At 42.5% G+C, this 14,106-nt stretch overlaps 1 protein-coding gene across 6 annotated transcripts in view; it reads right to left on the bottom strand.

Moving 5' to 3' along the window:
- Positions 1-10,768, bottom strand: part of FBXO16 (F-box protein 16) — a 51,378-nt gene extending 40,610 nt beyond the window's left edge. For all 6 annotated transcript variants that reach the window (XR_201003.3, XM_004775145.3, XM_004775142.3 and 3 more), the window contains exons 1-2: positions 10,680-10,768; positions 6,139-6,274 (exon numbers count right to left, since the gene is read on the bottom strand). Coding sequence is in view for 5 of the 6 variants with exons in the window: in XM_004775145.3 (XP_004775202.1) it covers positions 6,139-6,237 (99 nt within the window). In the remaining variant the exon portion in view is untranslated. The remainder of the gene's footprint in view (positions 1-6,138; positions 6,275-10,679) is intronic.
- Positions 10,769-14,106: the final 3,338 nt, after the last annotated feature.

Here is a 14,106-nt window from a genome sequence, read left to right on the forward strand (position 1 = left end):
AAAGGGGCATTGACTTGGAGGGGGAAGGATAGTTAGTGAGAAGGTAGCAGGAAAGGAATGGGGTGGGAAGTGGGAGTGTACTCAGGCTAAAACAGTGAGGTTTTGTTTTTGTTTTTGTTGTTGTTGTTGTTGTTAGAAGGTCGGGAGGGACAGAAGCAGAGGGAGAGAGAGAGAATCTGAACCAGGCTCCACACCCAGTGCAGAGCCCAACTCAGTACTCAATCTCACAGACCTGAGACCATGACTGAGCCGAAATCAAGAGTCGAATGCTTAACTGTCCCTAAAGCAATAGTCTTTGGAGGGCCAATAACCAAGTCTAAGGAGGTCCAAGCAAATCCAGTTCTTACAGAGGCATCTAGACCCGGGTAGAGACCAATGGGAGAGAGGAAAACCACTAGACCAGCTCAGATCTGGGTCTGACTCTACTCTTGCAAGAAAGAGAATTTGGGACACATTATTCATCAGTGCCTCGGGTTTGGAGCAAGTCTTCATTCCAAAGACTTGCAATCAGGTTTGGCATCTTAAAGAGCTGGAAAACAAAGTATTGATTTAAAACAGAAATATTAAAATGGGTCTGCTTTCCTCGCAGAGCACTGCAGTTACTGCAGTTTGTTTATATCACAGTTTACTTGGAGCCTGCTGTTAAGTCAAAATCCTACGGTTGTTATTTTAGTCTGTTGACAGCGCAGCTACATATTTCGCCGTGTGACGTCATTACAATGTAGGAGTGAGACATTTAGGGGCTCCAAAATTATGATTGGTTAATGGCAACAAGGTGCTTTTTCTCAGAACACCTTTTAACATGTACTGTACTACGTCTCGAAAAAGAAATCTTGGTTACTTTCAATTAAAGCACTGGATGGCAGGGGCGCCTGCTTCTCCCTCTGCCTCTGCCTGCTCCTCCCCCAGCTTATGCTCACTCTCTCTCTCTGACAAATAAATAAAATCTTAAAAAAAAAATAAAACATTAGATGGCTAGGTGGCAAAGAAATGCCCACTTTTAAAACATTCTTCCTCTCAAAATTTGAAATGCTCAAGTTATTTTGAAATCTGTTATATTTGCCCCTGCTGATCATGCTGTCTTTGAAGGCATCTGAATTTGAATTCAATCTCTCTGCTTTTTTTTTTTTTAAAGATTTTATTTATTTATTTATTTGACAGAGATCACAAGCAGGCAGAGAAGCAGGTGGGGACGGGGGTGGGGGAAGCAGGCTCCCTGCTGAGCAGAGAGTCCCATGAAGGGCTCCATCCCAGGACCCCGAGACCATGACCTGAGCTGAAGGCAGAAGCTTTAACCCACTGAGCCACCCAGGCACCCCTCAATCTCTCTGCATTAAGTCTGCTGTGAAGTTCAGTTCCTGTACCCCGATGAGCACTGAGTATTGTATGGAGGTGTTGAATCACGACATTGTACACCTGAAACTAATAAGACACTGTATGTTAACTAACTAGAATTTAAGTAAAAAAAAATTTTTTTTAAATCCTGTGACCCTTTTTAAGACTGAAATAGTTACACATTTTACATCTTACTACAGAATCAAAGACAGACAAAAATAAAACAAATATAAAAACAAGGACCTCAAAATTACACTGATCATTGGTGACACATGCCCTATTTAGAAGTATAGAAAAATCCTTACAATTATTGTATGGACACCTTCTGCCAAGCTGTGTCTGTGGTGTCTATTTTTAATACCCTTTATACAGTCAGAATGTTAGATCTGGAAACAACCTTTGAGGTAATCTCATCCAACTCACTTATTTTATAAGGAGGATGGTAAAGCCCAGAGAAAGTAGGTGACTTACTCAAGTCAGACAGGGTAGTATCAGTGATCTGGATCCAGAATTTTCAATTCCCAGAGTTATTGCTTTCTCTTTACTTTTATTTACATAATTTTGAGATTATTTTCAAATTTGGAATTTTAGAAATTTTATTATACTATGTAAAGTAAAAAATGAAAGCTTTCTTCCTACAGGACCACCTCCCCTGGAAACCATTATTAATAGTTTGGGATTGGGGCACCCAGCTGGCTTAATCACTGGAACAAGTGATTCTTGATCTTGGGCTTGTAAGTTCAAGCTTCACACTGGGTATAGAGATTACTTTAAAAAAATAGTTTGGTAGGGGCGCCTGGGTGGCTCAGTGGGTTAAGCCGCTGCCTTCAGCTCAGGTCATGATCCCAGAGTCCTGGGATCGAGTCCCGCATTGGGCTCTCTGCTCAGCAGGGAGCCTGCTTCCTCCTCTTTCTCTCTCTCTGCTTGCCTCTATGCCTACTTGTGATCTCTCTCTGTCAAATAAATAAATAAAATCTTAAAAAAAAAATAGTTTGGTATACCTGGATACAAATTTAATATGGGTCTATATATTTTTCTACATATACATATGTGTATATATACATGCACAAATTTTAAAAAATAATTTTAGTACAAACTGGAACTTAACTAAACCACAAAATAACTCCTTGATAAAAAAAAATAAGAGCTAGGAACACCTGGGTGGCTTAGTTGGTTAAACGTCCAACTCCTGACCTCAGCTCAGGTCATGATCTTGGGGTTGTGGAATCATGCCCTGGGTGGGGCTCCTTGCTCAGCAGGGGGTCTGTTTAAGATTTTCTCTGTCCCTCTCTCTCTCTGCATCCCCCTCAAACAAGTAAAGCTTTTTTTAAAAAATGAGAGGTCTAGGGGGAGCCTGTGTGGCTCAGTGGGTTAAGGCTCTGCTCAGCAGGGAGCCTGCTTCTCCCCTCTCTCTCTGCCTTCTGCTCTGCTTACTTCTTATCTCTCTCTCTCTCTCTCTCTGTCAAATAAATAAATAAAATCTTTAAAAATAAAAGAGAGGTCTATGGGATGCTTGGGTAGCTCAGTTGGTTGAGCATCTGCCTTTGGCTCAAGTCATGATCCCAGAGTCCTGGGATTGAGCCCTGCCTTCATCAGGCTCCCTGCTCGACGGGAAGCCTGCTTCTCCCTCTTCCTCTGCTGCTCCCCCTGCTTGTGCTCTCTGTCAAATAAATAAATAAAATCTTAAAAAATAAATTAAAAAATAAAAATGAGAGGTCTAAAGAACAAAATAAATATTATCTCTAGAAATTATCATTTTGAGACAAAAGCTATTAAAAATTCAAGATAAGATGAGGGCTGTGATTCACTGCCTGGGGTTTATTCACCTACCTGTTGGGAGTGCTGTTGGCTCTCAGCCATGAACTTGAGAGCTCTGCTTTATTCAAAGTCAGGCCCTTCCAGGGGCAGGTAGTCCCTACTAGATGGTCAGTGTAGAAGTATTTATTTATTTATTTGTTTGTTTGTTTAAGCAACCTCTACACCCAATGTGGGGCTCAAACACACAACCGAGAGTCAGATGCTCCACCAACTATGCCAGCCAGGCGCCCCACCGTGGAATTATAAAGGCTGGTGGCTACAGGGCCAGGCCTCAAACATGTGGCCTTTGTCCCTTCCCCTCTACATCTCCCCTCACCCACCTCCCCTCCTTTCCCCTCCCTTCCCTGGTGCTGGTCCAGAGAGCCCTCCACAGTCGAAGCCCTACATGCCAATCTCAGAGTCTACTTATCTAGTAAACCAACCTGCAACAGGAAATCAGGCAATTAAGCCTTTTTTCAATGGAGCGCCTGTGTGGCTCAATTGGTTAAGCAGCTGTCTTTGGCCCAGGTCCTGATCGCAGGGTCCTGGGATGAAGCCCTTCCCCACCTTGCTCAGCAAGAGCCTGCTTCTCCCTCTCCCTCTGCCTCCCCTCTCCCCCTGCTTATTCTTTCTCTGTCACATAAAAGAATAACATATGAAAAAAAAAAAAAAGATACTTTCTCCCTGGCTGCTAAATTGATCTAGACTCCTCTAATTTTTCAAAGAAAATCTCTGAAATCAAGGCATCCAACAAATACGTATTTCAATTCAAGTCACTTTTTCACGTATGTGTAAAGCCTTCACGATTCTAGGAGAAAACAGATTTCAAAACTAAAAACCGAAGTTTTTGGGGGGTGGGGGGAAGCAGAGAAGCCGTTATATAAACTGTTGGAGTGCCAAGAACGTTTACGAACAGGTGCTCAGTAAGCAGTTGCTGAGCTGAATATAAAGGGCTTTCCATAGACTTGCTTGTGTTCAGGGCCAGATGAAGGCCGGATTTCAGTCTCTCATTCTCTGTCTTTCCTTTTGTTTCTCCTGATCTCTCCTCTTATTCTATGCCTCATTCTTCTTTCCTCACTTCTTTTATCTTTTTCCTTTTCAGTCTCTCTCCCTTTTATTTCTCACTACTCCGATCACTACACTGGCTGCTCTCTCTCTCACCAGATTGCTCACGTTTCACATCAGAGGAGTAGAACAGGAAAGTACTGAACAGGAAGGGTCAGACTGATGCTCATGTTTTCCCAGGGTAGTTAGCATATCTGTTCAGTGTAGAGGCAAAGGGTCAAACCCAGGAGGGATGTAGGAACAGGAAGGGGAGCTTCCATGAAGGAGGTCCCAGGGAGGATGGCTGAACTTTGACTCCATCTTTTGTATCTCAGGAACTATGCCAGACACTGGAAATACAGAAAGAAAAGGCACAATCTCAACTCTTAACACATTACAGCTGACTGGGAAAGTGGATAAACAGTGATGAGAGCAAAGAGAAGCAAACAGGAGGAGGCTTTCCAGAGAAGATGACATTCAAGTTGCTCATAGGGGAGGCAACAAGGGGAGCGAAGGAGTGGAGGTGTGAGAGGGCCTGGCTCATCTGGAGGCTACTTTGTTGGTCTGGGCCTAGGATAGGAGGAGGCAGGGGCAGGGCTTGGAACTGACAGGCTGGCTGAGGTTGACTTAAGAAAAGCCCCCAGTGCTACGTGTAGGGGTTTGGAATCTTCTCTTTGGAGCAGGGCCTATTACCATTTTCACACAAAAGGATGACCTTGGTATTTTATTTTAGCTTTTAATTCTATTTATTTTTCTTGTTTTAGTTTGGTATTTTAGGAAAATCACTCTGGGACCAGAATAGAAGATGGATTGGTCGGGAGAGAGGCAATGAAACCCGCTAGGGGTTACAGCAGTGCATTGGGCAAAGGGTGAGGGTGATGAGGATGTGAATCAACAATGGGAAGCTGAAGGCAAAGGGATGAATGAAGGAGAGGGGCCCAGATGAAGAGGAAGACTTCTAGAACTTGAAATGAACTGTGTGTGGAAGTGAGGGGGTGCTGGTAGACATATCTCCCTGGGCCTCCATCTCACACTCCTAAATGTCTTGGAATACCAAGAGGGTCAGCTCTCCATTGCTCTTTCCTTGGGCTATTTCTCCAAGGTACATTTGGAGCAAGGCAACCTTGAGTAATGAGGTGCTATCTCCCTTGGGGACCAAGGACAGACTGTTACTGCTTACTATAAAAGCAAAGGACTCCCTGGGCTCACTGTTCTCAGTTGTCATGCAAACACATGGTGTGTGTAGTATTTTTCCATGCCTTCTGGAGCACTCCTGTGGGACACGGTGGGCGAAGAGAACCAATGCCAACATGTTGCTCCTGCCACTTGCTACACTGTGAGTAACAAAGATTTTTGTCTCTGACCCAAGAACCTTGTGTTTTCCTATGAAATGGTAGTGTCTTCTATGCCATAAGTAATGGGCTAAGTTATTAGTTTGTAAATTGGGAGATACCAACCCAGAGCTGGCAGGGAGGAGGATGAATTCTGGCTTGAGTGACTTGGTGTAAAGTGATGCCTTTTACCAGGAGGAGGAACTGGTGTGTAGGAGCAAGAAAATGAGGTCAGTCTTATTGATGTTGATTGTTTTTTACTGACAATTAGGTGTGGTCCTTATAAAGGGTTTGATAATAGGAGCTCACTGATCTGTTGGTAAATTCTGCCCCCAACTGAAGCAGGAATAGAAATCCCCAGAGGTTGGCCAATGACACCCCAGCATGATACTCGGCTTTCCACCTCTGCAATCCTCTGGTGTATTATTCTGTGAGTGCTTCCTCAGAAAGCAGATAGGAAATAAACTTCTTAGGAGAAGCTGAGTAACATGAGTCATCAGTTGAGATTTATTCATTTTATTTGGTTAAATGTGCAGCATTATTCAGTAACTGCAATTCTAGCAAGAAAATCTTTTTCTGGGAACTCCTCACAGACTAACCTCACAGATATAAAATAGTTCTGGTCACTTACCCGGTCATTCAAAAGCTGATGGTTTAGAGGTGTCCAGGTACTCATCTTTGTCTGCATTTTGGGGGCATCTGTACTTTTTGGAGGTGCAAATGCCATCATGAAATAACAGAATATTCTTCCATAAGAAAAACCATACCTATCAGAAGAAAAGAAACATAGGATCTTCAGAATACTAAAAATACTAAGACCATACCATCTTTTAGTACACTGAGAGAGAGAACTGGGGAGGGAGAAGAACATGTACTGGGAACATTTTATAGGTCAGGCACTTTATTGGAATGCTTAATTAAAGCTCATAACAATCTGGGAAGGTGGTGGGTTTTAGCTCATTTTATAGATGAAGAAAATGAGGCTCACTGATGTTACACACCCTGCCTAAGTTTATACAGACAGACAGTAGATTGTGGAACTAGAAATCAGATCAGGTCTGTTTAAATTATTCTAGCTAAGAACATACCCACCTGGCCAGAAAGAAGTATTTAATTTATAAAATCATAATGCAATATAAATCACTCCGTCCTGGTCCCTTGTCTTTCTTCCTCCCCTCTCTGTGATACCTAAGTAACAAGAGTTCTAGCTTGATACCATATTTAAGAAGTAGAATAGTGTAGTGGACAAATCTGAGCCTTTAGAGATGGATATATTTGGGCTTACTGGGGGAAAGGTGCTCTTTTTAGGCACCCAGTCTATGTCTTTGTTTATTTGATTAAAACACTTAAATTTCCATGAAGAATTACTTGCCCCTTATTGTTTAGAATCTGCTGGGTTGGTTAATCAAGGTCATCTCTCCTTCCCCAGCCAGGACCTGGTCATGAGACCAAGCTACACCAGTGGGACTGACGCTGGCTCCTCCTAACTTGACAGCTGAGGTGGTTGTTAACAATAGCATCAGTGCCCTGTTAAGTTGCTGCTGCTGCTTTACCCCTCAGAAGCCCCTTATCCTTTCTTGCCCATTTTTGGTAAGCTATCTGATTATCCTTGCAATGAATTTCTTCTTTCTGCTTATTTACTTACATTGTAAATATTATATTTGCTTACATTAAAAAAAATACAAAACTTTTTACTTTATACAGGTTTGATCCTGGCTCTAAAACTTACTAGCTGTATAACATTTTGCAACTTATTCAGTCTATCTGAGCTTTTGATCTATCTGCATTTACCTTCAACCACTGTTTCAAGGATCGTAGAAAATGGGTCCAACAGAGTGCCTGACAGATGGGCAGTCTCACTAACTAGTAACTTTCCTGCAACCTTTCTTAGAATTTGACAGAGTGCCTCAAAACCCGTCAGAGGGGGATGACTGAGTGGCTCAGTCAGTTGGGCAACTGCCTTAGGCTCAGGTCATGATCTCAGGGTCCTGGGGTCAAGGCCCACATCAGGCTCACTGCTCCGTGGGGAGTCTGCTTCTCCTTCTCCCTCTACTCCTCTCTCCACTCATGCTCTCTGTCTCTCTCTCTCAAAAAAATAAATAAAATCCTAAAAAACAAAAACAAAAACAAAACAAAACTATTGGAGGGCCATAGCAAAAAAAAATTTTTTTTTAAGATTTTATTTATTTATTTGACAGAGAGAGATAGTGAGAGAGGGAACACAAGCAGGGGCAGTAGGAGAGGGGGAAGCAGGCTTCCCGTAGAGCAGGGAGCCCGACTCGGGGCTTGAACCCAGGACCCTGGGATCATGACCGGAGCTGGAGGCAAATGCCTAATGACTGAGCCACCTGGGCACCCCAATAGTTTCAATATTATATCCTCAGAGTTTCTACTTGCTACTGCCTTCCTTCCTCTCTAAAGGTGGGTTTCATATTAAAGCCATGGCTTGCCTCCCTGATCTATGGGCTCCAAAAATTACTATACAGCAGCAAAGACTGGGCAATTAAAAAAGAAAACATTACTTTTTGGCTGATATGGGATTCCCCCAAAAGCTAGGTCTGAAATCTCTGAGGCTCTCCTTTAACAGGTAATATTCTCTCTCAGGTTTGAGTTATAGCTGAAGATAAAGCCAATGTTTGAAAACTACAGGGCATCATTACCCAATTGCTTCTTGGCAGTTGCCTACTGCCACCAAACCACTGGTATAAAGAGGACTCACATCAGCACTCACATTCTTCCCAACCTCTAACACCTAATTACCTGAGTCACACATGGTTAGCCAAATTGAAAAATGTACAAGAAATTATTTCATTACAGTATTATTAATTGGCAGCTATAAAAGTATGTGTGAGTGGGCAAATTATAGATACAAAGTGTGGTCTCTAAGCCTAGATCTGCTCAGTTAAAAATCACATTTTTTTTTTGTTGTTTTGTATTGTTATTTATGTTTGATTTTTCTTCTCTTTAAACCAGTTGTTGTTTTTAATTTTTTTTTAAGGGCCATAAAACTCTTCAAAAACATGATGAAAGCTATGAATCCCTTCCCTAGAAAAATGTTCATGAACATAAAATTTTGCTCACCCCAGGTGAAAAACTCCTCCTGTAAGCTGAGAACTTTCCAGTTTGTGGAGGAAACAAGCTAGGCACAATTTTTTTTTTTTTTTTTTTTTTTTTTTTTTTTTTAAGATTTTATTTATTTTATTTGACAGACAGAGATCACAAGTAGGCAGAGAGGCAGGCAGAGAGAGAGAGAGAGAGGAGGAAGCAGGCTCCCCGCTGAGCAGAGAGCCCGATGCGGGACTCGATCCCAGGACCCTGAGATCATGACCTGAGCCGAAGGCAGCGGCTTAACCCACTGAGCCACCCAGGCGCCCTAGGCACAATTTCTGAATTAAGACAAAGTAGCTTCTCTTGGGCTTCCTTAAGGCCCAGCACTGGGCCTTAACAGTTTTCTTTTTCTTTTCTGTTTTCTTTTTGCCTGGTTCCTAACAGTTAGAAATTATTTGAACTAGCCTTTTTTCAATCATCATGGTTTTCAGGACATACAGCCCTCTTGGTAATACAGTTCTGCTGAAGCATTCAAATGGGGTTGTCCTGCTCTTGCTTTGTCATTATCCTTTTGTGTTTTCTTCCCCCTCCTTCCACTCCAGAAGATGAACAGTGTACATTCCTGCATGCACACACATGTTCACGGCATTAACACTTAGGACTATTACAAAGACAGACATTTTTATATAACATACAGAAGAAGTAACTGTCCCCACTCTGTCAGCAAGACAAAGCAAGTTGTCTTCCTCTCCTCCCACATCTAAGCTTCCTGTTGTTTTTTGTGTGACCTCTTTCCACCTTAATGGCTGTCTTTGGATGTTGGGCCTTAACTTTTCCTTGAATGAATAGGAAGAAATTGGCGCCTGGGTGGCTCAGTGGGTTAAGCGCCTGGGTGGCTCAGTGGGTTAAGCCTCTGCCTTCAGCTCAGGTCATGATCTCAGTCAGGGATTGATCCTAGGATCGAGGCCCGTGCCAGGCCGTCTGTTCAGCAGGGAGCCTGCTTCTCCCTCTCTCTCTACCTGCTTCTCTGCCTACTTGTGATCTCTGTCTGTCAAATAAATAAATAAAGCCTTAAGAAAAATAAAAAAGACCAGTGGAAGGGCACCTGGGTGGCTCAGTAGGTTAAGCCTCTGCCTTCAGCTGATCCCAGGATCCTAGGATCTATTATTTCATTAGATCCTAGGATCCTAGGATGGATACCCATGTCGGACTCCCTGTTCAGTGGGGAGCCTGCTGCTTCTTCTCCCTCTGCCTGCCATTCCCCCTGCCTGCTCTCTTTGTCTCTGTCAAATAAATAAATAAAATCTTAAAAAATCTTATATCACTTTTCAGTTCAAAAACCTTCAGAGACTCTCTGATAGCTACAGCATAACCAGGCTCCTTATCACGGAAGTCTATGTCCACTATGAATTTACCTCAATTTACCTTTTCAGCCTCATTCTCACCCCCCTCCCCATGCACTATCTACCCAGACACACTGAACTTTGGTACAAAACAATTAGTACAGAACTCTGATGCCTTTTTCCTCATGTGGTTTTCTTACATTGTTCACGTGAATCCTAATCCCAGTGCTACATAATTGGTGCTCAAATATTTGTCAAATCAACTGAGTGAATGAATACAATAGTGGAGAAGAAGCAGTTTAAAGATTAAAACTAATAGAAATGTAGGATAAAACTCAGAACATTATGACTTGAGCACTGGAATTAAACTCAGGATTATTGGATTTTTACTTGGAATTTACAGAGCAGAATAGGATTGAATTTCTCTGCCAACACACATTGTGCAATGCAGTATCATTAGCGAAGGAAATTAAATTATCAGGAAATTATTAGGAAATAAAGTACGGTTAGATTTAAATACGAATTCATCTTCTATCCAACTAGTTAGACACAAAGCAAAAACTACACTAACGACAACAGGTTAGTGTTTGATAGGCACAGAAATAATGAACTGTTCTTAATTTCCTAAGCATGAAGCACCTGGCATTTTAACTGCAGTTGAAACGGAGCAAAATATTATCCCCAGGAGCACTAACAAGGTTTGTAAGAGGCCCATGAGGATCTCAGAGTGGAGATCTGAAAAGAGTCTCCATCCTTTTCATGCACTGCCCATAGCTCTCACCTCTTTCAGCTCACCTCCCTCTTCAAGCCTCAAGCGCTAGTGTTTCCATGGCAGCCTTTTCTTTGACTCTGTCCAGCCCCCGCCCTTCCTTCCAGTAATCCAATCACCACCTATAAATCCTTTCACTGGCATCCGGGGTCTCTTAGGCAACAATGTGTGTTCTCTTGATTGGTCAAGAGATTCGGGAAGGCTGGCTCCAAAATTGGGCACACGGATAAAATTTAAAAAGACCGAACGCCAAGAGGGTGGGAGGGGCTGCAATCTCCCCATATAAAGCTGATGTGTGCAATCCCGACACAAGCAGCATCGACAAGCACTCAAGACATATTAGTGTTCCAACTGAAGGCAACCTACTGAGCATGCCCAGTTATATTTCTCTGGTCATTCCAGGGCTTCGAAATGGAAACTCCACTTTTCCGGGTTTTATGGGTGGCCAACAGGTAAAAGAGGGTTGGAGGAAAAAGAACTCGCTGCTGGTTCCATGAAAGAAGAGCACCTGCCACGGGAAGTGGAAGGACGTGCGAAAATTGCCCAACACACGAACTCACAAATGCTTCAGCATGAATTTCAACAGGAATTCAGGCTGACTGACAGATACACTAGGGAACCAGCAGATGGCATGGCTTAATAAGAATAACCCCAAAGTTGAAAAAAATTTACGGTCCGGTCTAATTTAATTAAATTCCCTGAGCACCCACCATGTAACACAAGCACTAAAACACAAGAACACAAGAATGAAAAAGATCTTATGAGAAAGACTGGAAAATGCAACGTGTAAATAACCAAAATAAAGCCCACATTGATAACTTTTGTGATAGAACTATAAACACATGCTGGAGAACAACCAAAAATTCAAAATCCCAGACGGAGCTTCTTTGGTAAATATAAAGCAGTTTCTATGGATAGCAGGTAACAACAAGAAAGAGACAAAACAAAAACCTACCAAACTCCCACCATCTTATGCTTCCTAAAATAGATAAAATATGCTCTCCTCCAACTTAAACAAATGTAAACCTATGCTTATATTGCTTTGTAGTTTTGAAATAGGCAGAGTTTGTGTATCTCCAACTTGAAAGAGAAGAGTGAAGCTCATAGAGATTGTTGCTTTCCTTGAGTTAACAAATAATCTGTAAGTGGCCAACTGAAATTGGAACCTAGGTTGTCTGAATTCCAGCCTAGTGGTTTTTCCACATGATCAGGTTGTATGTAAATGAATAAACAAAGCCTTTGGTTGGGGGGGGGGCGGTCTGGGAGAGGTAGTCGATGCAATACTAAATTACCATGTACAGTATTACCAGTTAACATTTATGGTTTCAAAACGGGTTCATCCAGAAAGAGACCAGTTTTAACAACATGCTATGTCTCTCTGTGAAGTTCCCACTCATTACAGACTTTCTACTGGTGGTTACAATATGGAATGAAAGAGGAATGGGATAAAAGAAACCATCTCACTTTAACCCTGTTGAATTTGCATAATTTTATACCTTGAAAGTAAGCTTCCTGTCGACTGTCCTCTCAACCAGCACCCTCCCGGCGTCCGCTTGTGCAGCATCTCACCCGTCTAACTGCTGATACTCCTTTCCCCTTTGACCTGAATGACACCAGTCAGGCTGTGTTCAGAGTGAGCACACCAGGTCACTGAAGTTGGAAATACGTCAACATTCTTTCAAACATCAAGACAAATTTAAAGACTACATAAGAAACACCCTACTATCCCCACCAAAATTTTAAAAAACATTAACATTTTTGCTTCATGTGTGTGATTAACAGTCGAAGCCCCTTTTGTGTACTTTACAGATTTCATTCCTCTCTCTGCCTGTGTAGAGGTAATCACTATCTATGCAACTGGTGTGTAGCATACCTATCAATTTTTTCTGCTTTTTATGTATAAGCATTCACAATATGGCTATGTGTTTTTAAAGAGACACCATAATTTACATATCTTGTACTTCACTTTTTTCAGTGTGTTATTTCTGAGATTTAATCATGTTGATACATGCAGTGATAATTTATCAATCACTCCCACCTTCTCACGTGAGCTATGATATGTCCTATACCTGACAGTTTTCATGGGATGGTGTGCAAATTTCATAAAAACACACTAGCTGCACACTTCCAGAGGTTCTGTGGGTACAAGAAATCTGGAAATACATTAAAGCAAGCACACACAGATTTTCATATATATTTGCCTCCTCACTCACCCTCAGAAAAGGCAGTGTTGGCTCAACAGAACACACTGGCTTGCTTAGAATCAGCTGAAGGATCAGTATTACTTAAAACAAACAAACTGTTACTGCTCAAGTGTTTATTAAGAAAATTGAAATGTCACTTCAGATCTCATTTATTATGCTTTTTCCCACAGCTCAACAGCTGATATTAAACTGTATTTGTGACTATCTAAGCTCAATACTCATTATTTATTTAACACTTATTGAGCACCTTTTAAAAATTGTGGTAAAATACACTTAACATAAAATTTACCATTTTAACCATTGTTTAAGTGTACAGTTGTGTAGTGGCAAGTATATTCACGTTGTTGGGCAACAGGATCAGTATTACTTAAGACCATGGGCTATCAACAGAACAAAATGATGCCTATGACGTCTAGCTTGCAAAGGGAGGAAAAGGAAGAGAAAGAAAGGTAGGTACAATGTAGTAAAAGAACAGCCTTGGCTTTGAATGAATCCAGACTCCCCTTAAAAAGCTGCGTGACTGTGGGAAAGTCACGCAACCTTTCTGAGCGTTCTTTTTCCTCATCTGAAAAATGAGAGATTGGGTTTCGATGATCTTTAAGAATTCTTTCTGAAATGGTTTATGTAGAAGAAGAAAGGGGAAACATTTTCTACGGAGAAAAAGATGGGAGAATGCTAGCAACAACCACAAAGTCCACCTGTGCACTTAAGGTGTTGGCCACGGGAGTATAAACCGTTGCCAGGAAGGTCTCCAGTCTGCTCTGTTGTTTAAGCATGAAGTTCTGCAACAGGCCAGATACCCAATCCCATCTACAACCAGCGCCACCCTCAACATCTGTAACCCTACTCCTGACACCTCCAATCCCCGAGTCCCTAGGTCAGCACACTCGTTCTCAGAACAGGTTTTGGTCGTCTTGCGATGATAGATAGCATCCCGGGCTCGGGTGATGAGAGTCGCCGCGTTTTCTCAGCAGGGCAGGGAGGGTTTTGCAAAGAGGACTGAGTGCATTTAAAAGAAACGATTGCAGAGTTCGAAAGATCGCCGCCAGAGCAGGACAGCGCAAGGCGTCACCCCACGGCGCAGAGAACAAGCCCGTGCAGGTTTGTTGAGCGGGACCTCTCAGCGGGGCCCAAAATGGGAGCGTTCAGCCGAGGGTGCGCAGCGCGCCTGCGTCATGCGTGCGCGCGCGCGGGCGCGCTCGCTCCCTCGGCCGCGCTCGCTCCCTCGGCCGCGC

The sequence above is a fragment of the Mustela putorius genome, unplaced genomic scaffold, assembly GCF_011764305.1.
Source record: "Mustela putorius furo isolate JIRA1106 unplaced genomic scaffold, ASM1176430v1.1 tig00000242_pilon_pilon_pilon, whole genome shotgun sequence".
NCBI classification, from domain to species: Eukaryota; Metazoa; Chordata; class Mammalia; order Carnivora; family Mustelidae; genus Mustela; species Mustela putorius.